A 23,446-nucleotide genomic window follows, 5' to 3' on the forward strand; every position below is an offset into this window, starting at 1 on the left:
TGTTCAGGAAATGACCGCATTCATTTACATTAAAATGTTTAAGCATTTATAAACTATGATCATATCAATCCATTCATTTTGGATTCACTCGGGAGCGCCCTCTAGCGCTTGAGGTCAAACTATCAGGGCGACCAGAACGACCACCTGAAACGATCCCGCCCTCTTGTGGACCTTAGCGAAAATACATTTTTTAATCTGTATTTTTTCAGCCTCGCTGAAAAATATCGTACACGTAGGTTAATATCAGAAGAAAAAACGACGCCGTTGAAATAGCTATTAAAGGTAAAGGTAGACTCTTTCCAATAAGAATATAACGAATGCAAATGAACAGAATGGTTGAAGAGAAAAGGGAGAACGGTTACAATACACACACACACACACACACACACACACACACACACACACACACACACATATATACACAGCATTCGTCTTCGGGGACCTCTTTTTAAATGCTTGATTTTTCTGAAAGTATGATAAATGTGATTATTTCAGTAAACGCGCGAGTTTAACTATTAAAATGACCAAATTAGACATCTTTCCAAACCGCAGCCACTCAGCGTCGCTCTACAGCAGCTCGGCTGGAAGAGCGGACAGCTCATCCACCAATCCCCACAAGCGCAAGACAAACGAGCGCCATGATTGGATACATTGGTGTCACGTTTTCTGCTGAGTAAGCCAATGAAACGAATGAGCACGGACGAGCTGTCTGAGCGGCCAATAGTGTTTGGGCAGACGCTGTGCGGCGCGCCGTGATTGGTCAGATGCGCAGAGCCCACGTGCGCCGTCTGTCCTTACTCTATCCGAGGGCTGAACGATGGCAGCGTTTGGGAAGTTAAAGATTTCACTGTTGGTGGTTTATTCTCTGTTCGCGCTGCTTGTGGATTCTGCGGATGATATTTTGGTTGGCTGCGGCGGGTTTGTCAAGTCAGATGTGGAAATCGACTATTCTCTTATCGAGGTGAGAGCGAGAGCGTTTGGTGTCATAACGACAGATAGCTAGTTAGTTAGCCTGCTGTGCAGCTAACCCAGTTCCGGGCGGGGCTGCGCAGTTCAGCGGATTTCTACACCATCCGGATCGACGCAGCGGCTCCGGCCTCATGCGCGTCGTGTAGATCCAGAGTGTTTGAAGTGTGATAAGGGCAGCCGGCCCTCCTAGCAGCTAGCAGGCTAACGCTGTCGATTTAACTGCCTAGTAAGCGGGTTCAGCCTTAAACACCGTGAAGTCAGCAGGTGCTCCAGCAGCTGGATTTATTCTTACCGAGCAGTTCGGTCCTCATTCGGTTGATAAGCACAGAGCGAGGACTCTGGACCCCCAAGCCCCGTTAGGCTGTAACGGTAACTAATATTAACAGGTGTTCCTGACCGACTGTTCAGCTGAAGTTAGACATTTAACTAACTGAGCTAAATCTGTGATGGGCAAACACATCTGTTTCCACCAGAGGTGGACGAAGTACACAAATCATGTACCTGAGTTAAAGTCGAGACCCCCAAGGTAAAATATTACTCCAGTAAAAGTAGAGGTCCAGACTGGCTTCATGAACTCATTTCAGGTGAAAGTCCTCCAGCGTCTCTCTTGGTAAACCAGTCTTTTAATAGAACGTCATTAATTAGTGACGCTGACGTCTATTAAAATGATCAGAAGCACAAAACACTGAAGGTAAACAGTTTCCATCAGGGAGAACCGAGTGGCTCTGAAATCACTTTTTACACACAAGCAAAGTTTCAGTTTCAGATTTATTTACAACTTAGTTCCAAGTTTAAGTTGAATAAAAACTGGCTTTAAACTCAGGATCACAGATGAGCTCCTTTACTATGTTGATCTGTAGGCGTCTGTTCATAAACATAAACCAGCCCAAACTCATTTACTATAAAATGAAATGGTGTTTGTAGAAATTCAGAAAAAAGCCGCGTCAGTCTCGACTGCATATGTGGACATATTTCTATATTGAGCTCTATTTACACAAAGTTAGGTTAGTTCATCATTTATGTTGAACAGACTCTCCCAAAGTTTTACGCCGCTGCGCTGACGTTGAACCGCGTGCTGCACTGGGTCGGTATGACCAACAGGTCAAAACCAGCTCTAAACAAAGTGACCGCTGGGCCCTGATTGGTGCTCTGGCTTTGCGCTTCTTTCGTTTTGACGTGTTACGTTTTTATACACACAGAAACCAAAAGGAACGACAGATTTCTCAAAATGTAGGAGGAAAAAGTCGGATATTAGACTCTGAACTCCAGAATGGAGAAACTTAAGTAAAGTACAGATACATGAAAAAATACTTAAGTACACTAACGAATTACATTTACTCAGTTACTGTCCACCACTGGTTTCCACCAATAGAAAAAAATAACCATTTAGTAAGTCATAATAATGACGTTTTCCATAATTCTGACTTGTATCTCATAATAATCACTTAACATTTCTTAATTATGATTTAGCAACTCAGCAATCACAGCGTCTCATAATTGAGAGTCAATGAGTCAATCGGACTTCCATATGAAAGTCACTTTCTGTTGATTTCACATTTTTTCCTGTGTTAATAAGGAGCTAACGCTGATTAAAACATGGGAAATAAGTTATTTCCATATGCAGTTTATATTTAATATACTTTACACACACACACACACACACACACACACACACACACACACACACACACACTGAAACGTTTCTTTTCTGTTTCCTCCAGATTAAGCTGTACACTAAGCAAGGCTCCCTGAAATACCAGACTGACTGTGCTCCTATCAATGGCTATTTCATGATCCCGCTCTATGACAAGGTACAGTAACTTGCTGCAGAGGTAAAGAGGAATTCCTCAGACTGAAAAAGATCTGTATGATTCAGTGATTGATATGTAAGCAGAGTTATTCAGAGTGGTTTGATATGAGCTGACTCCCTGTGGAGAGATGTTCAGATTCACTTTAGTGAATTAGTGATGAGAACCAAGAGTCGCAATGTTGGCACAACAAATAGTGCCGTTTCGTTTCCTACTCACAACCGCCATTGACCCTGCAGATGCCTCCTGAGTTTTTCTGTAGTGTTGATAATATTAAAATAGTTGGATATTTAGAAAGAAAAGTTCCCTTTGGGGTCTCTTTAGCCTTTCCCTGTCCTGCCTGTGTGTCTTCACCTTGGTCGTTTTATAAAATATATGCCAAAATCTTCCCAAAATGCCATAAAACAATGTCTTGGGCATGTCTTGGGCTGGAGGTTAGGGATCTGGCTCTGTGACCGGAAGGTCGCCGGTTCGATCCCCCAGGGCCGACAGTCCATGACTGAGGTGTCCTTGAGCAAGACGCCTAACCCCCAACTGCTCCCCGGGTGCCGTGGATAGGGCTGCCCACCACTCCGGGCAAGTGTGCTCACTGCCCCCTAGTGTGTGTGTTCACTGGTGTGTATGTGGTGCTTCACTTCATGGATGGGTTAAATGCGGAGGTGGAATTTCCCCGTTTGTGGGATCAAAAAAGTATCTCTTAATATAATAACTTTGTGTGCGTTAGCTTAAGAGGCTTTAAAAACTTCAGACATCTGGTTCCTATCTCCACCACTGTGAGCAATTCTGCCGTGGTAAGGTCCTCATCTCATGTGGGTAATATCTGCTAAATGAGGTGTGAACTGTGTGTGTATCTTGTTACAGGGTGATTTTGTGCTCAAAATAGAACCACCTTTGGGATGGAGTTTTGGTAAGAGACACTTTCCACCAGGAACGCTCCCTTTTCACCATACCTGTGCTATAGTTTCCATTCTGTCTTGCCAAATTTTTTTAAAATGATCTGAAAATGTGTTGAACATTCAGCATTTATCTTTCCTACTCGGCTCTTCGTTCCCAGAACCAACAACAGTGGACCTCCATGTCGATGGCCTCACTGACATATGCACTAAAGAGCAGGACATTAATTTCTTCTTCACAGGATTCTCCGTCTTAGGAACGGTGAGAAAAATGTAGATGTATCAGAAGCCCCCCCCCCCCCTATTTATTTATTTATTTATTTATTTATTTTTGACATCAGTCTTAATTTCTCCATCTTTTTGGCTCAGGTGCTGAGTAAAGGTCATCTGCAGGGCCCAGCAGGAGTGGAGGTTAACCTGAGAAATGCTGGAGAGGAGGAAGTACTTCAGACCGTGTTTACCCAGCCTGGAGGACAGTCAGTCAAAGTTCTCTCTCCATTATGTTATTAAGGGTATCATGGTGTTAAGGGTCTTTTTATCCCTCAAATCCCAAGCATTGATTTTAGTCATGTACATTTTTTTCTTTTGGAAGTTGTAATTACTGGTTTTGAAGGTCACAAAGTTACATTGTGATGTTTTATTCTTTGTGTTTATGTATTTTATATATAAACAGTGAGTTTAGTGTTGAAATTGTGATATTTAAATCCAGCAAATGGAATAAGTTTCATGTATTCCTTGCTCCTTCATGTAAGGCCTTATCGAATTCACAAACATTGAAAATGATCTGATGAGCTGAATCAGGTCTGCTTTGGTGGGGAAGGAAGAAGGAAACGGGGCTGTTTTGTGCATAATGCTTAAAACGGGGGGGGAAACCGAGACCCAAGTTTGTTCTCAACATTTACACAAATTGCCTCATACTCGTTTTCGTGCATGTACATCCTTTTTCTTTACACGATTTATACATGTTTAGTGTATAAATGTATAAATTTAGACATGTTGAGTATGAAGGAAAAATACAAAGCAGGTCAAATATTTTGTGGGGAAATGTTTTCGAGGTTTGTCCTAAAACATATCGAGGCAGACCTGTTTGATTTGTCATGCTGCGAAATTCAGAACATCACACCGTTTCACCACAGATGGTGCCGTGATACAGTTTAGCGCGTGGACTTGGATTATGTAGTAACGTTTTGGTCGGAGTTGTTGGAATGTGTTCAACAGCTTTGCACAGAAGACCTCTGAATGTAGATTATGCGTTAATTTGTTAATTGTCTTGTTTGTTTTTATAGGTACACCTTTACCAAAGTGCTCCCTGGAAGTTATGATATCACAGCAACCCATGCGTCCTGGACCCTGGAGCAGGTAGTGTGCCATATGCATTGATGTATTGTAGTTTGACTGCAGTCAAAAAAAGGCGCCAAGTACTGGTGATGGAAGAAACGAAGCTTTCTGAGGCTTTGATTCAGTCTTTTGAACAACTGAACCAGTCCTCTTGAAAAAGTATTTACTGATGTGAAGCGCTCAGAACTTATGCTGGTGTTGCCTGGCTTGTCCAATTAGTGCACCCACTACTTCTAATAATAATTATAGTAATAATAATAATAATGCTTATGATGTAGCCCTTATAATAAAGGTATTTACAAAATGGTTTATTACAGAAGTTTAATTACATTGTGTATGAGATCAGCATTTTTGTGTGTGTTCTTGCCGAGAGTTTACACATCTGGAGAGAAAAGCAGGACGTTTAGAGGTTTTTATAGAGGAAGATCATTTGTTCAATACACTTTGTCAGGACAGTAACGCATCAAGTGATCTGCTCAAAACCGTATGTCACTCACTGGCTGTGAGGTGTAGTTTGAGTCAGTATGTTAATATGAACCAACATTATGACAGCTGGATGGAGAACATCTGAAATCTCTTGACTTGGTCAATTTGATATCCACGTCGAAGCAGTTTCAAAACAAAGGTGTTACAGAAGCAGAGCCACACTAATCTCTGCCAAACACATGGAAGACTGGTGAACTGGATAGTGAATCCCCTGATTTTCCCTCAGTGTTTGGTATGCCAAGCTTCTGTTCGGTAGATCGCATAAAAACGTTATCTAGATGTTCAGTGTAGGAGTCTGTGCCATCATTTGTTAGTCATTTGTGTTTGTATTAATCATTTGTCATGTTAAGTAAATCGTTTTATAAACTAGATATTAAGAGGTTTACTGTATTTCCAAAAGTATTCGGTCGTCTGCCTTTACACACACGTGAACTTGAGTGAGATCCCATTCTTAATCCACAGGGTTTAATATGATGTCGGCCCACCCTTTGCAGCTATAACGGCTTCAGCTCTTCTGGGAAGGCTTTCCACGAGGGTTGGGAGTGTGTTTATGGGAATTTTTTTATGGGAAGTTCTTCCAGAAGCGCATTTGTGAGGCAGTTCTCCTGGCAACTGCCAAACCCAGATTCGTTCATCGGAGTGCCAAATGGAGAAGCGTGATTCGTCACTCCAGAGAACAGGTCTTCAGTGGCGGCGCTTTACACCACTGCAGTCGAGGCTTTGCTTTGCGCTTGGTGTTGTAAGGCTTGGATGCTCAGCCATGGAAACCCATTCCATGAAGCTCTCTACGCTGTTCTTGAGCTGATCTGAAGGCCACATGAAGTTTGGAGGTCTGTAGTGATTGACTCTGCAGAAAGTTGGTGACCTCTGTGCACTATGCCCCTCAGCATCCGCTGACCCCACTCTGTCATTTTACGTGGCCGACCACTTCGTGGCTGAGCTGCTGTCGTTCCCAATCGCTTCCACTTTGTTATAATCCCACTGACAGTCGACTGTGGAATATTTAGTAGTGAGGAAATTTCACGACTGGACTTGCTGCACAGGTGGCGTCCGATCACGGCACCACGCTGGAATTCACTGAGCTCCTGAGAGTGACCCATTCTTTCACTAATGTCTGTAGAAGCAGTCTGCAGGCCTAGGGGCTCGGCTTTATACACCTGTGGCCATGGAAGTGACTGGAACACCTGGATTCAGTGATTTGGATGGGGGAGTGGAGACTTTTGAACAATATAGTGTATATTTGGATGTTTCATTTAATCTTCAAGTTTAACATGTTAGTAGATGATGTACTCTAAAAATACTGTAAAATCAGCCATTATCACTTTTGAAAAACAATTTTCAATTTCTACGTTAAATCCATTGCCTATTTTAATATCCTGCGACCTGCGTCAAATACAGCGTGAGTGCACGTGCCACACGTTATTTACGTTCTAAAACTGCAACACAGATAGGCGAAAATAAAAATCATAAATTGGCTGATTGGAGCAAAAATCATCCAATTCTTATGTTGAGCAATTCCAACTGTGGATCTCTGCTGGATTCTCAAAGCTATTAGCTTTACGATTCGTTTTCATTTATCAGTCCGTTCATTATTGTACCTGGTTCTGGGTGTTTGAATGGTGATCCCAACCTTTTGAGCAGTAGTGTGCAATAAATGTCTGTTCAGTGGAGAGTTACAGGTTTGTCTCGACAGAGCTCAACCTCCGTGATCGTGTCGAATGCCAATGCTCCAGCTGCAGCTCCCTTGGTGGTCAAAGGCTATGATGTCTCTGGAGAGGTGCAGAGCGATGGTGAACCCATGAAGGAGGTTAATTTTCTCCTCTACTCCACCGCTATGGTACAGGAGGTAAATGGCTTGACATAATTGACATAATTGTGTGATCTCAGTTACTTGGCCAATTGGCCATTTTAGGCTTCTTCTTTAATATAACGGTCTTTCAGAGCTAGTTATTGGGTATTTAACTGTCTGCTCAAAATCTTATTACAACAGTTCTAGTCCCAGTGCTTTACTTTATTACACAAAGAAGGGATTTGAACGAAATGTGGAAAATGCTTCTAGTAAACTCTGCTCCATTTTTTTAACGCAGGATATCAGTGGCTGCAGCAGAGCTCCAGTAGATGGAGCCGTGTCAGATGACTTATCACCCGTGTACCTATGCAGTGCACAGTCACGTGAGGATGGTACTTTCTCTTTTCCCTGCCTGCCTAGCGGTGAATACACTGTGGTAAGATCATCTATTTTTTATGATGGAGTTATTTTTGTTTTATACAAAAAAGAACCAGATGAGTGGTCAGCTGAGAATGACCTAATCCTCTCTGAAATCGCAGGTGCCGTATTACAGAGGTGAAAGGATAACTTTCGATGTTGCTCCGTCCCGGCTGGATTTTAGAGTCGAGCACAGCAGCATGAGGCTGGAGGTAACTCTGACATCCTGTAACTCTTTCTATTTGGCCAAACCTCTGTCAAGTTGCTTTTATACGAACGCTGCTGCGCTTTCGAACACATCATTTCAATGGGATGCAGATTTCTGCTACATCCACTGTGGCAGATGTGCAGAGTCATATAAAGTTTGTCTTGGTGCGGCCGTAAGGAGAGCAGTAGATGTGTCTGGTAGTATGATCTTGTTATTGTAAGCTTCTCTGAGCATCTAATGGACATCACAAGACCTTTTACCAGATGTTTGTTTCATTTAAAGGAGATCAAGCGTCAAGTGTTTTGTTTTATTCTCAGGAGTTAATGTGTTTGAATCTTGACCGTGCCAAAAATCCTAGAGAGCGCGATTGACCTTTACACTGGTTGCGTAATATAGCAGCAGGTTACACTTAATCTCCTTTAAGACACCTCACTTAAACCTCAACTGAGCTGTCAGTTGTTGGCAATGATGTTGATGATGCATCATTTCTCCCTGCTTTCTTTTAGACAATTTTCCAAGTGATGGGTTTTTCTGTGATGGGTAGAGTTTTGAATAGCCCAGACGGGGAAGGAATTCCAGATGCAGTTGTCACTCTTAACAACCAGATTAAAGGTAACTGCAGTGATTTCTGTATAGGATGTCGTGGTGTTTTTTTTATTATTATTGTATTAAACTATCACTAATACTTTGAAGGAGCCCTCTCCCTTAATCTCTGTTTTTTTTCTACAGTGCTAACCAAAGAAGACGGTTCATTCCGCTTGGAGAACATGACCACTGGCACCTACACCATCAACACTCATAAAGAGCTCATGTTCTTTGAGCCAGTCACAGTGAAGATTGCACCTAGCACCCCCCAGCTCCCAGACATCATCACTGCAGGGTCAGTGGGGGGCCTGGACTTGTATATATTGATTAGCCTTCCCAAGTAACTAGAATTAAAAAATATATATATATATATATGAAATGTATATGGTGGAAAGGACTACAGGACATACAGTCTCGTCCTGGCAGACAACAGAAGCACAAAGAAATACTTCAGTTTGTATTAAAAAAAAAAAACAAATTTAGAAAAATTCTTCTAACACTTGTTTTCTAGCTAAATGATTCCATTATAATTTCAAGACACTACCATGACGTCATTTAAGTTGGTAATAAAGGAAAATAAGCAGTTTAATCTGATTTTCATAGTTAATGATTTAGAATATGGATGCTAACATAAAGCCATAGTGCATTAAAAACTGTAAAAATGTTGTCATTCTCAGGTTTAGTGTGTGTGGTCAGATCTCTGTTACTCGCCTCCCAGAAGGCATAAAGCATCTTGGACGTTATAAAGTGACACTTTCTGGACAAGGACGTGATCAGGGTGTGGTCCGTACTATCGAGAGTGACCATCAGGGGGCATTCTGCTTCCAAGCCAAACCAGGAGACTACAGTGTACAGGTAATGATGGGAAGGGAACGTGTGTGTGTGTGTGTGTGTATATAATTTTTTTTTTTTTTTTTTTTTTTTTAAATTGATACATGCTTTTTTAATTTGTTATATGACTTACACAGGTGACCCTTCCAGAGGCTGAGGTCAAGGCTGGACTCGCTTTGCAGCCCCAATCTCTCGATATCTCGCTGGTCGACCGCCCTCTCAGTGACCTGCTCTTCACTCAGTTCATAGCAGTGGTCACTGGCTCTGTCTCATGTCTGGGTAAGCAGGTTCTTTGGGTTATTAATAGAAAATAAAATAAAGTCCAAAGGAAGACATGTTTGATGTAAGTGTCTGTAATTAGTTTTGCTTTGAAGGTACAAAACTATTTTACTCTAAGTAATAATGGAAAGTTCTGTCCCATATCCATTTGCATAGAGTTATCATATACATCAGATAGACTTGTTTATGTGGTTTCTGGCATTGCATGATGTGCTGTTATCTGTAAAAGCAGACAGAAGTATGTCACATAGATGCAGTGTTTGAACAAAAGCATTGGGACACACCTCTTAATCATTGAATTCAGGTTTTATTCGGTCTAATTGTCTGCCTGCCTCTCATTGACGGTCTGCCTTTACATGCATTTGTGAAGGAATGGATCATCTTAAAGAGCTTGCTGAATTTCAGCGTGGTACTGTAATAGCATGACACTGTTGCAACAAGTCAGTTAGCAAAATTTCTTCCCTCCTAGATATTTCACGATCAGCTGTGAGTGGTATTATTGAAAAGTGGTAGTGACTAGGAATCACAGCAACCCTGTCATGGAGTGTCAGACCACATGAAGTTACAGAGTGCTGAGACACACAGTGCATAAAAGGTGCCAATTCTCTGCTGACTGAATAACTGCATGCATGGCGTGAGTTTTCAAGCCTTACGTCACAAGCACGGTGCCAAGCATTGGAGTGGTGCACACGCCCACTGGACTCAGAAGCACTGGAAATGCGTTCTGTGGAGTGACGAATCGCACTTCTCTATCTGTTAGTCTGATGAACGGATCTGAGTTTGGCGAATGCCGGGAGAATGTTACCTGCCTTGTGCCGTCTGTAAAGTTTGGTGGAGGAGGGATAATGCTATGGGGTTGTTTTTCAGGGCTTGGGCTAGGCCTCTTAGTTCCAATGAAGGGAAATCTTAATGAGTCAGCAGACCAAGACATTTGACAATTGTGTGCTTCCAGCTTTGCAAAAAACAGTTTGGGGAAGACCCTTTTCTGTTCCAACATGAATCTGCCTTAGTGCACAATGCAAGGTCCATAACGACATGGTTGGTTGAGTTTGGTGTGGAAGAACCACTGAACACCTTTGGGATGAGCTTCCCAGAAGAGTGGAAGCTGTTATAGTTGCAATGGGGGGGAACTCAATATTAATACTGATGCATTTAAAATGGGATGCCATAAAAATGTGTGGGTTTCTCAGTACTTTTGTCCGTGTGGTGTATAAACAGTAGTAGTAGCCCTCTTGATGTCCTAGTTTTATACAAATGCCTTGGCTGTTTCAGCTGCACTGAGCAGGGGAAAATTGCATTAATGTAACTTTCTGCTAAACTTTTACTCCACCCACCATCAGTTCCTTATTGTGGTTTTAACAAATGAAGTATTCATTTTGGATTGATCCCTCAGCTGCGTGTGGGGATCTAACAGTAACTCTGCAGCCTGTGAGCAGACAGGGGGAGAGGCAGAACATCCAGCTTTCTGGCAGCAGTGAAATCCTCAGCTTCTCCTTCAGTAACGTCCTACCTGGGAAATACAAAGGTAGGAAAAGGACTATGGATATAATCTCACTTTCTTAAGGGAAAAAAATGATTTAATTTAAAATTCTGAATTTAAAAAGTGTATTTTACAAAGTATTTTACTGAGCTATCCAGATCATTTAAGCCAAAATCTGCAATAGGGGAATTGTTATTCCTCCTTATCCAGCTGTGTAAAGAACTCAAATCTTTCCCAGTCCCTGCCCAGCAATAATTCGCCACTGTCCAGATTAGTGCTTTCCCACACTCCTGATTCTGCTCATCTTCTCTCCAGGCCCTTCTTGATCTGAACTTAGTGTTTTGGAGAAAACTGTATAGTTTAAAGTATAAAAAAACCACATGTGTTGCTGTTGAATGCAGGTTGTGTGAATAGATGTGAGTATTCATGACTCTGTTGTACTTTGAAAAAACAACCTGCTTTTTTGTCAGTGGCCATCACCCATGAGGAATGGTGCTGGAGGCATAAGTCATTGGAGGTGGAGGTGCTGGACTCTGATGTGGAGGGAGTGGAGTTCAGACAGACCGGCTACATGCTGCGTTGCTCCCTGTCCCACGCCATCACACTTGTGAGAGCAAGGCTTTTCTTCTCTTGAGCTCTTTGACGTTGAGCTTTTTATAACGGAGCAGCAAGAATAATGCATTATGATTTAATTTCACTCCTTTTCAGTGAGAGTGATGCTGCTTCACGTTTTGGTTTGTTTTTTTCTTTCTCCTAGGAATTCTTCCAAGATGGCAGTAAACCTGAGAATGTAGGCATCTACAATCTGTCCAAGGGAGTCAACCGCTTCTGCCTGTCCAAACCAGGTATACTTAGTTACTCCTCAGCTGTGCAGCATGTTTATCCGGCAGTCATGGGCTGGAGGTTAGGGATCTGGCCCTGTGACCGGAAGGTTGCCAGTTTGATCCCCAGTGCCGACAGTCCATGACTGAGGTGTCCTTGAGCAACACAGCTAACCCCCAACTGCTCCCCGGGCGCCGTGGATAGGGCTGCCCACTGCCCCCTAGTGTGTGTGTATTCACTAGTGTGTATGTGGTGTTTCACCTCACGGATGGGTTAAATGCGGAGGTGGAATTTCCCCGTTTGTGGAATCAAAAAAGTATCACTTAACTTAAAATGCCAGCATGTTCTTTATCTGTCTTTTGTGTTGCATTGCTCTATGTAGGTGTTTACAAAGTGACTCCACGCTCCTGCCACCAGTTTGAACAGGATTATTATACTTATAACACGTAAGTATACATTTCTAATGGTATATACTGTATTAAGCTGTATTATAGATGTCATTTTATGTATGACACATTGAATAAATGTTGCTGATTCCTGAACACGGTTGTTTCTTCAGCTCTGCCCCCAGCATTTTGACTCTGACTGCCGTCAGGCACCACATGACTGGACTCATCACCACTGATAAGATGCTGGATGTCACAGTTACTATCAAGTAAGTGGGGATAAAATATGCTGATTAAAATACTCGTCTCTGTCAGTATTTCAGTGAAAAACTTGACACAGTTCAGGACTGGTGTGAGGTGATCAAGGCCAGATATAAGGTGTAATTTTGTGTTGTCTCAACTCAAGAAACGGACTTGAACCAGAGCAGAGCTTCAGCTGCTTTAGCTTGTTTCAACAGCAAGTAGAGCTGAGCTCTAAGGCTGTAATTTGATAGAAATGTAAAGCATTTCACAATAAAAATATTTTATTGTATCACACTGTTCAGTGTGATAAACCATGGAAGAAATAACCTCGACTCCCTCCCCACCACCTTTTGGTTCAGGTTTTTTTTGCAGCTGTGTATTTAAATGGTCCATTTAGTTCTACCGAGTTTCACTACCATGTAAGCATTGGCTGGTTTATTTCTGATGTTTAACTCTGTAAATAGATTTGCATAAATCAAGCAGCCTAGATTATTTATTCAGCAGTTTAAAGCCTTTTGTCGCAGAGATATCGAGTCGAGTTTGTGTATCCAGATGATCTAAAACATCGCGACTGAGGAAGCCAAAACATTTGTTCATATGTCTGTCAAATTCAGTCAAAAATAAAATAAATAAATAAATAACTACATGGAACAGTCTTGTATTGTGTTTAGCCTACTGTTACTGTTACTGTTACTAACTAGGTGTTGCTAAAACACGTTTGCACCTAGCTGGCTGGCTATCAGTATGTGTAGTTTAGGTTAATTGGGTAGGAGTTGCGCTTTACAGCAGTTTGAAAAGCATATTTCTAAAATCTGATTGGATAGTGTGGGGCGTGGCAGTAAAGTGCTGCGCAGGTTGAGCTGTTTCATAAGGTTTCTGTGTTTGTATTGTACTGTCTTAAACAAGTTGCAGATGATCCGAGCAGGTGACAGGACAGGAAGGGTTATTGATGTCAGATGGGTGGCATTATTGATAAACAGTTAACTTTTCACTTTTAGTTCTGTCAGAAAAGAATCAGATACCTTAATGTAATTGTAAGGGCACAATTAAAGGAGGTAAAGACTAAGGCATGGTCTTGAAGAGGACCTCTTTGGGTTTTGGTGCTGATCTGGTCTCGCTCTCATTTGGATCTCGCTTTCTCTTGGAATCGGCCCCCTTCAGACACGGGCTTGGTTAGGTCTTGGCAAGTCATGGTCTACAAAGACATATGGTCTTGACTACAGCAGTAAGGCAGTAAGGCAGTTTTCACAGTGCTAATTGGGCTTTTAGCTTCAGTTGCTTGTTAGCTACTCTATCTCCAGTGCAAAGCCAAAGAAAACTGCATACACAAAAATGTCTCGACTGACCAGCTGCTTTACTGTATTGACAACTCAACTCAAATTTATTTGTAAAGCACTTTAAAAACAACAGAGGCTGCAACAAAGTGATGAACACAGGTATAAAACAGACATATAGACCAGTAAACCAATAAAATAATATAAGCAGTAAGAAAGTAAATATAAATAAAACCATACACAAATTTTGCACAAAGCTGTGCAAATTGTGTTTTTACTAAACTATCACTTTAAAGAGAGTAGAAAAACTGTACGTTTAAGTCTGAGACGTGCCCTCCTTGACCTCAGGTCGTCCATTGAGAGTGAGCCCGCCCTAGTCCTGGGTCCTTTGCGCTCATCGGAGGAGCAGCGGCGGGAGCAGCAGCTGCTGGAGATCGCATCTCGCAGGAAAGAGAGAGAGGAGAGAGGAGAGGAGCAGAGCCCACCTGTGGAAGAGAAACCAGATGAGCTCCATGAGCCTTTCCACTATGAGTTTTCCTACTGGGCACGGTAAGAGCTTTAGAACTCACCGACTGCTGTTCCCCCTCTGTCAATATGCATTACAGACGTCGTTCTCGAATTAGCTTTGATGTTTAAACTAGAGCTGTTTATTCTTTTGCTTTTCTTTTTTGTTTTCTTTCTTTAAAAAACAAAAACAAGGTTAATGTATTTTTTAGGCCAGTAGAAGTTGTGGTGAGTGTTTTTCTGACTCCTACGAAGTCATGATGTAGATATTCTCCCGACTTTATAAAAGATGTGACATGGGCTGTTTTTCAGGGCTGGGGAAAAGATCACAGTCACCCCCTCATCCAAAGAGCTTCTTTTTTACCCACCTGAAGTGGAGGCTACCATCACCGGAGGTTCGAGTCATAGCACTACATATGTATAAAACATGATTGGTATGTTTATGTTTAGTGTTTATGTAAGTACATGGCCCCACTTTGCCAAGTGAACACCCTTCCTTGCTTTCTTTCCATTTCCAGAGAGCTGTCCAGGGCAGATGGTGGAGATTACGGGCCGAGCTGGGCTGTTTCTCCAAGGACAAGTGTTTCCTGAACTGGAGGGTGTGGAGATCTCCATCAAGGAGAGCGGAGCTACAGAGTCACTGATCTCTGTTCTCACTGATGAAACTGGAACCTACAGGTACTAAACTCTGCTCACCAGGTGACTCATTCTGATCTGTCCACTACTGCATAGTTTCAGTTGTAATCCAGCACTTCTAACTATGGTTTAGACCAGGACACTGATCACTACTCCAAAAAAATCGTACGTTCTTTTCCGTCGTTTTTCCCTGAAAGCTTATGACATGCAAAATAGCCATGTAGTACAGTTTTATGTGTCTCCCTTGCCCATCGGGCCCTAGAGGAAAGATAATATCGCCAGCATGGAGCACTGAAAAGGGATCTTGTGCTATTTCTGCACACCAGTTTAAAGTCCCAAGGAACAGAAAAAGTAAAGCTTAAAAAATGTTTGCTTGACACTAAACTTGAGTTATGATAAACACTCAGCAAAAAATAAATGATAAGATGTAAATATGACTTCTTAAACCGCTGATCAGACCTGAGGACTGTGTGGGTGTGGCTAAGGAGCAGTTTGATTGACCGCTCTCTGTCCAGCAGTATCGCTTGCTCTGCCACTCGCACAACTAAAATCACCATCTAGCTTTTACATTAGGGTAACTGGATGATAAAAGCCGCGGACAGACAGACATGCAGAGGGATGGGTGGACGAACAAACAAATGGACAGACAAAAAAAATACGTAAACAGCCAGACAATCCAGTTTTGATGTGTGGATAAATGAATGAATGAAGGAGCGACAGGCAGCTACAGACAGTTAATCTAGCTTGCTAGCATTTGGTTCGCCTGAGTTAGCTTTAGCTCGCTGTGTTTCACTGACTCAAACTGTTTTGTGTGGGCAAGAGACATCAGCCTTGTGACTGGTATACGGAAAGCATACCGACATATTACCCTAGATTAGGACCATATATATATATATATATATATATATATATATATATATATATATATATATATATATATATATATACACACACACACAAATATATACACAAATAATGTTCGTTGTTTTCAAATGTTACTGCCTTTATGCAGAATTCTCCTAACTCTTGTTGCTGCCTCCCTCAGTGTTGGACCTCTGCACAGTGATCTGCAATATGACATCAGTGCTAGTAAAGAGGGTTTCGTGCTGACTCCAGTGGAGGAGAACACCGGAGATTTCAAGGCTTTTGCCTTGGCAGGCGTCACTTTTGAGGTAACTCATACATACATTACATGTTTAGGCTGACATAATGTACTTGTTCAGTTCTAGTTCCACTTTATCTGATCTTGGTTACTTCACTTAAGTATTAAACTAACAGTGGTGGACAGTAACTAAGTACATCTAATTCATTACTGTACTTAAGTAGTTTTTGTGTATCTGGGCTTTACTGAAGTAGCTCCATATCGGGAGACTTTACTTTCACTCCACTACATTTCAAAGTCAAATATCTTACTTTTAAATCTGTCGTTTCTTTTGGTTCATGTGTATAAAAACGTAATGTCAAAATTAAAGAAGCATGAGGCGAACACCCCGATCAGGGTACAGTGCGCACTTTGTTTTGAGCTTGTTTTGACCTGTTGGACATACCGACCCAGTGCCCAAAATTTGGGACTGCCTCTGCCAACTTAAATGATGGAACTAACCTAACTTTGTGTAAATAGTCCACAATATAGAAATATGTATACATATGCAGTCGTGACTGGTATGTCTTTTTTTTTTCTGAATTTATACAAACATTATTTCATTTTAGAGTAAATTTGTTTCGGCTAGTTCTTGTTTATGAACAGAGATCTACAGATGCAACATAGTAAAGGAACATTAATTTGTGAACCTGTGTTTAAAGCAAGTTTCACTTGAACTTGAAACTAATAAAACTGCTTGTTTGCAAAGAGTTATTTCCGAGCCACTCGGCTGTACTTAATGGAAATTATTTGCCTTCAGTGTTTTGTGCTCATGATAATTTTAATAGACATCAGTGACAGACTAATTATTGACATTCTACTAAAAGATTTGTTTACCAAAAGTGAGTATTTTCACCTAAAATTAGTTAATGAATCAAGAGTCTCTTACAAAAATGATAATAGGACATTAGTTATTATCATATCCATTAGACATAGTGAATCTTTTAGTACTTTTACTTTTGATACTTAAGTTCATTTGAAGGCAAATACTTTAGTACTTTTGCTCAAGTGGAGGTCTAAATTGAGGAACTTCTACTTTTACTGGAGTGATATTTTACCTTGAGTATCTCTACTCGAACTCAAGTACATGATTTGTGCACTTCGTCCTCCACTGTAAACTAATACCTGGAGGAAAGGAGATATTTGCATGGCAGTAATAAGAAGTGCTTGTGCTTGTGCTTGTGTAACATATTGGTTTTCCGTTTATTTTTCAGATCAAAGCAGACGATGGGCTTCCTCTCTCTGGAGTGCTTCTGTCTCTGAGTGGAGGAAATTTCCGATCCAATCTGCTCACACAGGACACTGGCCTTCTCACATTCAACAACCTGGTAAAGTCTATTTAGAAATATGATGCAGACGTATCCTATTAAAGATAAGCCATAATAAGCATTTTTGTTTAGGCAGAATTGGTCAACATTAGCCTGTAACAGTAATAACTGAAATGGTGTATGGTTTGGGTAGCGGTGGATCAGAAAAGCCACTCGGATGTTAAGCTAATACCAATGTCCTCCCTTGGACCCATGAATCCCTTGGCTGAGGCAATGAACTTGATCCAGGGGTGATGCAATATTTTATATGCATCTACCACGCACCTCAATTTTGGGAAAGTAAAGACTGTTCACTGCCTGCTATTTTACATGAAGGTTGCTAAACTAATGTCCCCTGCTATTGAATTCACTCAATCACAACCTAAAAACTCACTCAACAGAGTCCTGGTCAGTACTACTTTAAACCCATGATGAAGGAGTTCCGCTTTGAGCCCTCAGCACAAATGATCTCAGTCGACGAGGGCCAGAATCTCCACATCGCCATCACTGGCTTTAAAACCGCGTACAGGTACAGCATGCCAGAAAAGCCTCACCAAAGTTTAATAATATAGCTCCAATCTCAATGTTGGGGCTATTGACCATTGCAGTATTCATTTATTGTATCACTTCAATCTAAATTGTGTTTGCAGTTGCTATGGCACAGTGCAGTCTCTTGGTGGTGATGCTGAGCAAGGTGTGGCTGTGGAGGCAGTGGGGCAGGGGGAGTGCAGTATGTACAGTGAGGACACGGTCACTGACGAGGGAGGTCGCTTCAGACTCCGAGGCCTGCTGGTAAGATTGCTTATGGACACAGTTGGCGGCCTGCTCACATTGATATTATAAGCTATAGTTACTTCCACTGTTATGTCAATTTAATCCGAAATTGTCCGTTTTCCCACTTTCCTTACAGCCTGGGTGTACTTACATCATTCAGCTGAGAGGAGAGGGCAATGACCACATAGAGAGAGCACTGCCTCAGCAGAGAACCATAGAGGTATGAGCCAGCAGCGGCCAGAAGTTTAACTGGGTTTGGGTTGAGGTTAACATCAGGGTTACAGTGTAAGGCAGTGAATATCATGGAGCTACTGTGGACCGTTAAAACCGTGGGCTGTTGTTGTTCCTTCAAAACTTTATTTTAGCTAAAGACATGTTTGATTTTGTGTTTTTAGGTGGGCAGCAGTGATATAGAGGGAGTCAACATCATCGCCTTCAGACAGATCAATCAGTTTGACCTCAGTGGCAACATCATTACCTCACCTGAGCATCTGCCAACTCTCTGGGTAAGGCTACTTGTTAATAACAAACATGCATTCTCCTATTGAGGACTCTTTTATGGACAGGTCTCTCTCCATAGGTCAAACTCTACAAAAGTGACAACCTCGATAGTCCTTTCCAAAGCGTGTCTCTGGGTCAGTCGCTTTTCTTCCACTTCTCTCCCCTCCCACGCGATGGAGAGGTAAGGCCAACCTCAGAGTCAATCACCAGTGCTGGAACAAATTTGTTTCTTTTATTTTATATGCATTTATTATTTGTCTTCTTCTCACAGAGCTACGTTTTGATGCTAGACACCACTCTCTCTCGCTCCCAGTACGACTTTAAACTCCCTCAGGTTTCCTTCACGTCTTCTGGCTACCATAAACATGTCACACTCTCTTTTAACCCTGTTGTAAGTACATGTGAGATGCCCAGATGTAATCAGGCATAAAGCTGGATTCTTTCTGGACAGAGTTTGTTGTGAATGACCTTCCTTTTCTCCTATACAGAGAAAACTTCCTGATCAAGAGGTTGCTCAAGGATCTTACATAGCACTGCCTTTAACTTTGCTGTTGTTACTGGCAGTGTATAACCATGAAAGGGTACCATTTTCTATTCCACATCCTTTTAGACATAGTTTGCTTCACCATTGAATGACGTGACTGGGTTTCTGTGTGATGTTTAGATTTAGTACACCATCAGTCCTGTTTAGATGTACAGAAAAACGCAATAGAACAGGCAAAAAAAAATATTTGCATTAAGACGGCCTTAAGAAGACCCACATTTTGCAGGAGTAGTACCAGAATACATGTAATGAATTATTTGGTTAGAGTTGTAATATTAAATAATAATTAGTAACTCGTAGGCGTACCTATGGCCTGGTAGTGTATTCAGTTGTAATATATTTGGATGTAATAACATTGCCTTTTTATGAACTTGCAATTGCTTTTAAAAAGGAATTAAATGGTTTATTATTTATATAAATCACTTCAAAGACAGTGACATATTATGACTTGGATTATAATGGTGTGTGTTTGGTGGTCTTCAGGTGATCCCACTTTTCCTTCAGCTGCTCAGTCGCATTCAGGGGGTCCGGGGCCTGGCCCAGACCAGTGGGGACAGTCTCGCTACGGATGAGGCCAAGCGTCCGCCCAAGAGGCTGAAGACGCGACGCACATGAGACATCAGAGCCAAACCTACCACTACATTCAGACCTCATTAACAACTTTCTTTACCAGCCAAAACACTGACTACTCCTGCAATTTTACTTTTCACTGAAGTCTCTGTATTTTTAAGAGGCTCATTGATGAGTTGAACAATGGCATGAGAGCTGGTGCTTCATCACTCAATGTTTAGAAAAGACACTGAGGCCAACTGGTTTCAGACTTGTTGCTGTTCAGACATCCATCCCGTGATGCATGTTTTTTTTGTTTGTTTTGTTTTTCTACATGGCCTCTGTCTTCATGGTGACCTGATAAAACACATTTGTATGTTTGATACACATTTAAAACTTCCTACTCCCTAAAGTGCAAGAGTGAGAGAGAATGATAGTCGTGTCTACATGTTGGTAGTTTGTAAGTAGTCACTGAGCCGATTTGCTATGATTGTTAATTTGCTGTTTTTTTTTTTTGTTTTGTTTTTTTTTTGTTTGTTTTTTTTTTGGAATGGGGTATTTATTAACTCTAGTGAAATCAATCTTCCTTCATTTGCTTTCTCCCAGACTGAAAAAAAAAATTCACTTTGTTAATACTTTTAAATTTATAGGGTTATTTTTTCAACAACTAATTTAAAATGTACTTCATATCTGTAGCAGAATTTGACATCATACATTGACGAACTGGTTTAATTGTTTTGCAAGATGTATGATTGGTATTTTTGGGTGTTTCGTTTAACTCAAATGTTTTTGCTACATATTTTTTTATATAAATAAATTTACCAGCGAGCTACATCTCAAACAGAAGCACTGCCGCCAAGTAAATGTGGATTATATGGATACGATGTAATTAGTCTACTGTATGATGGATTCAGTAAATCTTAGGCCCACAGCCCACGCCATGAAAGTTGGTCCAAATTCCGAATTCTTAGATGTAACTGAACAAAAATAAAATGTATGGGGAGAAAAATCTGCATATCTGTCTCATATTTGTATAGTGTGTAGTCCAGATGCTGTCAGTTGTTGCCAGTGATGGGAATGTGGACGAGTAGCTATCAGAGATGCCTGTATCTGAATACTGAGATAATTATTGGAGTATTTGTTCCATTTCATCACATGAAGACAAAGTATACAGACTAACAATTCATTAAAACATGAGTTTTATGTTGTAACAGAATTGTAAAATGTTAGGATTTTGCTTGTACGACCCCAATTCCAATGAAGTTGGGATGTTGTGTAAAACAAAACCAGAATACGATGATTTGCTAATTCTTTTCAACCTATATTCAATTGAATACACTACAAAGACAAGATATTTAATGTTCAAACGGATAAACTTCATTGTTTTTTGCAAATATTCACTCATTTTGAATTTGATGCCTGCAACACGTTCCAATGAAGTTGGGACAGGGGCAACAAAAGACTGGGAAAGTTGAGGAATGCTCCAAAAACACCTGTGTGGAACATTCCACAGGTGAACAGGTTAATAGGAAACAGGTGAGTGTCATGATTGCGTATAAAGGGAGCGTCCCTGAAAGGCTCAGTTTTTCACAAGCAAGGACGGGCGAGGTTCACCACTTTGTGAACAACTGCATGAGCAAATAGTCCATCAGTTTAAGAACAACGTTTCTCAACATACAACTGCAAGGAATTTAGGGATTTCATCATCTACAGTCCATAATATCATCAAAAGAGTCAGAGAATCTGGAGAAATCTCTGCATGTAAGCAGCAAGGCAGAAAACCAACATTGAATGCCCGTGACCTTCGACCCCTCAGGCAGCACTGCATTAAAAACTGGCATCATTCTGTAACGGATATTCCCACATGGGCTCAGGAACACTTCAGAAAACCACAGTCAGTGAACTCAATTCGTCGCAAGTTAAAACTCTGCCATGCAAAGCGAAAGCCATAAATCAACACCATCCAGAAACTCCGCCGGCTTCTCTGGGCCCGAGCTCATCTGAGATGGACTGACGCAGAGTGGAAAAGTGTCCTGTGGTCTGACGCGTCCACATTTCACACTGTTTCTGGAAATCATGGACTGATTGGCTGATGAGCTATTTGCAACTGAACAGGTGTACCTAATAAAGTGGCCTGTGAGACTTGATAAAGTAGTGTGTGATTGGTTTGCTCTGTTTTTTAGGCAATTGTGCCAGTGCTGTTCACCCCAGACACACCCCCTGGAAGGCTTGGTGAGGAGGCATGAAAGGACCACGTACCTGTAGACCGATCAGAGCAGGCGTTGTCCTGTTACAGTGGCCGTCTGCTGCACAGCGGCGTTTGAGTAGTCATTGCTCTGGTCATGATGCTCCAGTATTCATCGCAATGCACATCATCATAAGCACATGCTCAGGATTTTTGCATTTAGTAGCACTGTCTTGTAGAGTGCTTGCTTAGTCCATCCATCCATCCATCCATCCATCCATCCATTATCTTCTGCTTTTCCAGGGTTCGGGTTGCGGGGACAGCATCCTAAGCAATGAGGCCCAGACCTCCCTTTCCCCAGCCACTTCCACCAGGGGGGATTCCGAGGCGCTCCCAGGCCAGCTGGGCAATATAATCACGCCAGCGTGTCCTGGGTGTTCCCCGGGGTCTGCTCATGAAAAAGCCAGTTTCAGCAACCGAGGATCAGAACGCCAAGGCCCACGCCTTCGGACACTGACCGATCCACAAAGCACCGAACCCCTACTACTGCCCCTCCCATCAGTGGTGGGTCGATGGGAAGGGGGACTCATGTAACTCCTTCGGGCTGGGCCCGGCCGGGCACCATGTGTAAATGCCCGGCCACCAGACACTCGCTGGCGAGCCCCTCCCCCAGGCCTGGCTCCAGGGTGGGGCCCTGGTAACCCTGACCCGGGCAAGGTACACAAGTCCCGTTCTTTCCTTATTTTCATAGGGTGATTATGGATCACACTTTGTCTGACCTGTCACCTAGGACCAGTTTGCCTTAGGAGACCCTACCAGGAGCTTTTGCTCCAGACAACATAGCCCCTAGGATCATTCAAGCACACAAACCCCTCCACCACGATAAGGTGGGGTGTTTGCTTAGTATTGCTACATAAACACTGGTTTCATTAAATGCGTGCACTTGTAGTTTTCTTTGTAGAATTGTTGCTTTGGGGAAAGCAGTTCCACTATAAACCGACCAGCCACTTGGTTAAGAACACCTACCTGGCATCTACACTGTCTGTTTTTGTCAAGTATGTTTATCATATAGGTGCACTTTGTAGTTGTGCAATTACAGACAGTGATTGACTGATTGATGTGTTTCTCTGCACAATTTGTTAGTCCCCTTTCACTCTGTTCTTCAGTGGTCAGGACCGACATAGAACAGGTATTGACTGGGTGACTCTCAGCACAGCACTTGTGAAAGGATGCTGCTCACTTTTGCCTGGACAGGGCCGTGTTAAGTTAGACTGTGATAGACAGATGACTTTATTAATCCCAGAGGGACAAAGTACAGTAAAGAGCCAAAAAAAGGTCAAATATGGTTGTATGCGATTTAAATGCATCAATAGAAGAGGTAAATATATAGAGTAAAATGTATGAAATCAACATAATGTGCAGTGTAAAGATTTGTAGTGGTAAAAAGATGAAATTGCATGAAGATGCTGAAATTGTAGATCGGTTATGTTAGGTAAG

At 41.8% G+C, this 23,446-nt stretch overlaps 1 protein-coding gene across 1 annotated transcript; it reads left to right on the forward strand.

Moving 5' to 3' along the window:
• The first annotated feature begins 796 nt into the window (after window positions 1-796).
• Window positions 797-20,779, forward strand: nomo (nodal modulator). The gene is made up of 31 exons (XM_037536589.1): window positions 797-961; window positions 2,691-2,780; window positions 3,639-3,684; window positions 3,832-3,932; window positions 4,040-4,146; window positions 4,957-5,029; window positions 7,188-7,340; window positions 7,582-7,719; window positions 7,823-7,912; window positions 8,415-8,520; window positions 8,638-8,788; window positions 9,171-9,348; window positions 9,462-9,603; window positions 10,997-11,128; window positions 11,554-11,690; window positions 11,841-11,928; window positions 12,288-12,351; window positions 12,465-12,560; window positions 14,157-14,357; window positions 14,625-14,707; window positions 14,831-14,990; window positions 15,994-16,120; window positions 17,304-17,417; window positions 17,798-17,925; window positions 18,047-18,188; window positions 18,307-18,390; window positions 18,566-18,676; window positions 18,751-18,852; window positions 18,943-19,062; window positions 19,160-19,252; window positions 19,699-20,779. The coding sequence occupies exons 1-31, from the start codon at window positions 818-820 to the stop codon at window positions 19,828-19,830; spliced, it is 3,633 nt and encodes a 1,210-aa protein (XP_037392486.1). The 5' UTR covers window positions 797-817; the 3' UTR covers window positions 19,831-20,779.
• The last annotated feature ends 2,667 nt before the right edge of the window (window positions 20,780-23,446 follow it).

This window comes from Pygocentrus nattereri, chromosome 30 (assembly GCF_015220715.1).
Source record: "Pygocentrus nattereri isolate fPygNat1 chromosome 30, fPygNat1.pri, whole genome shotgun sequence".
Taxonomy (NCBI): Eukaryota; Metazoa; Chordata; class Actinopteri; order Characiformes; family Serrasalmidae; genus Pygocentrus; species Pygocentrus nattereri.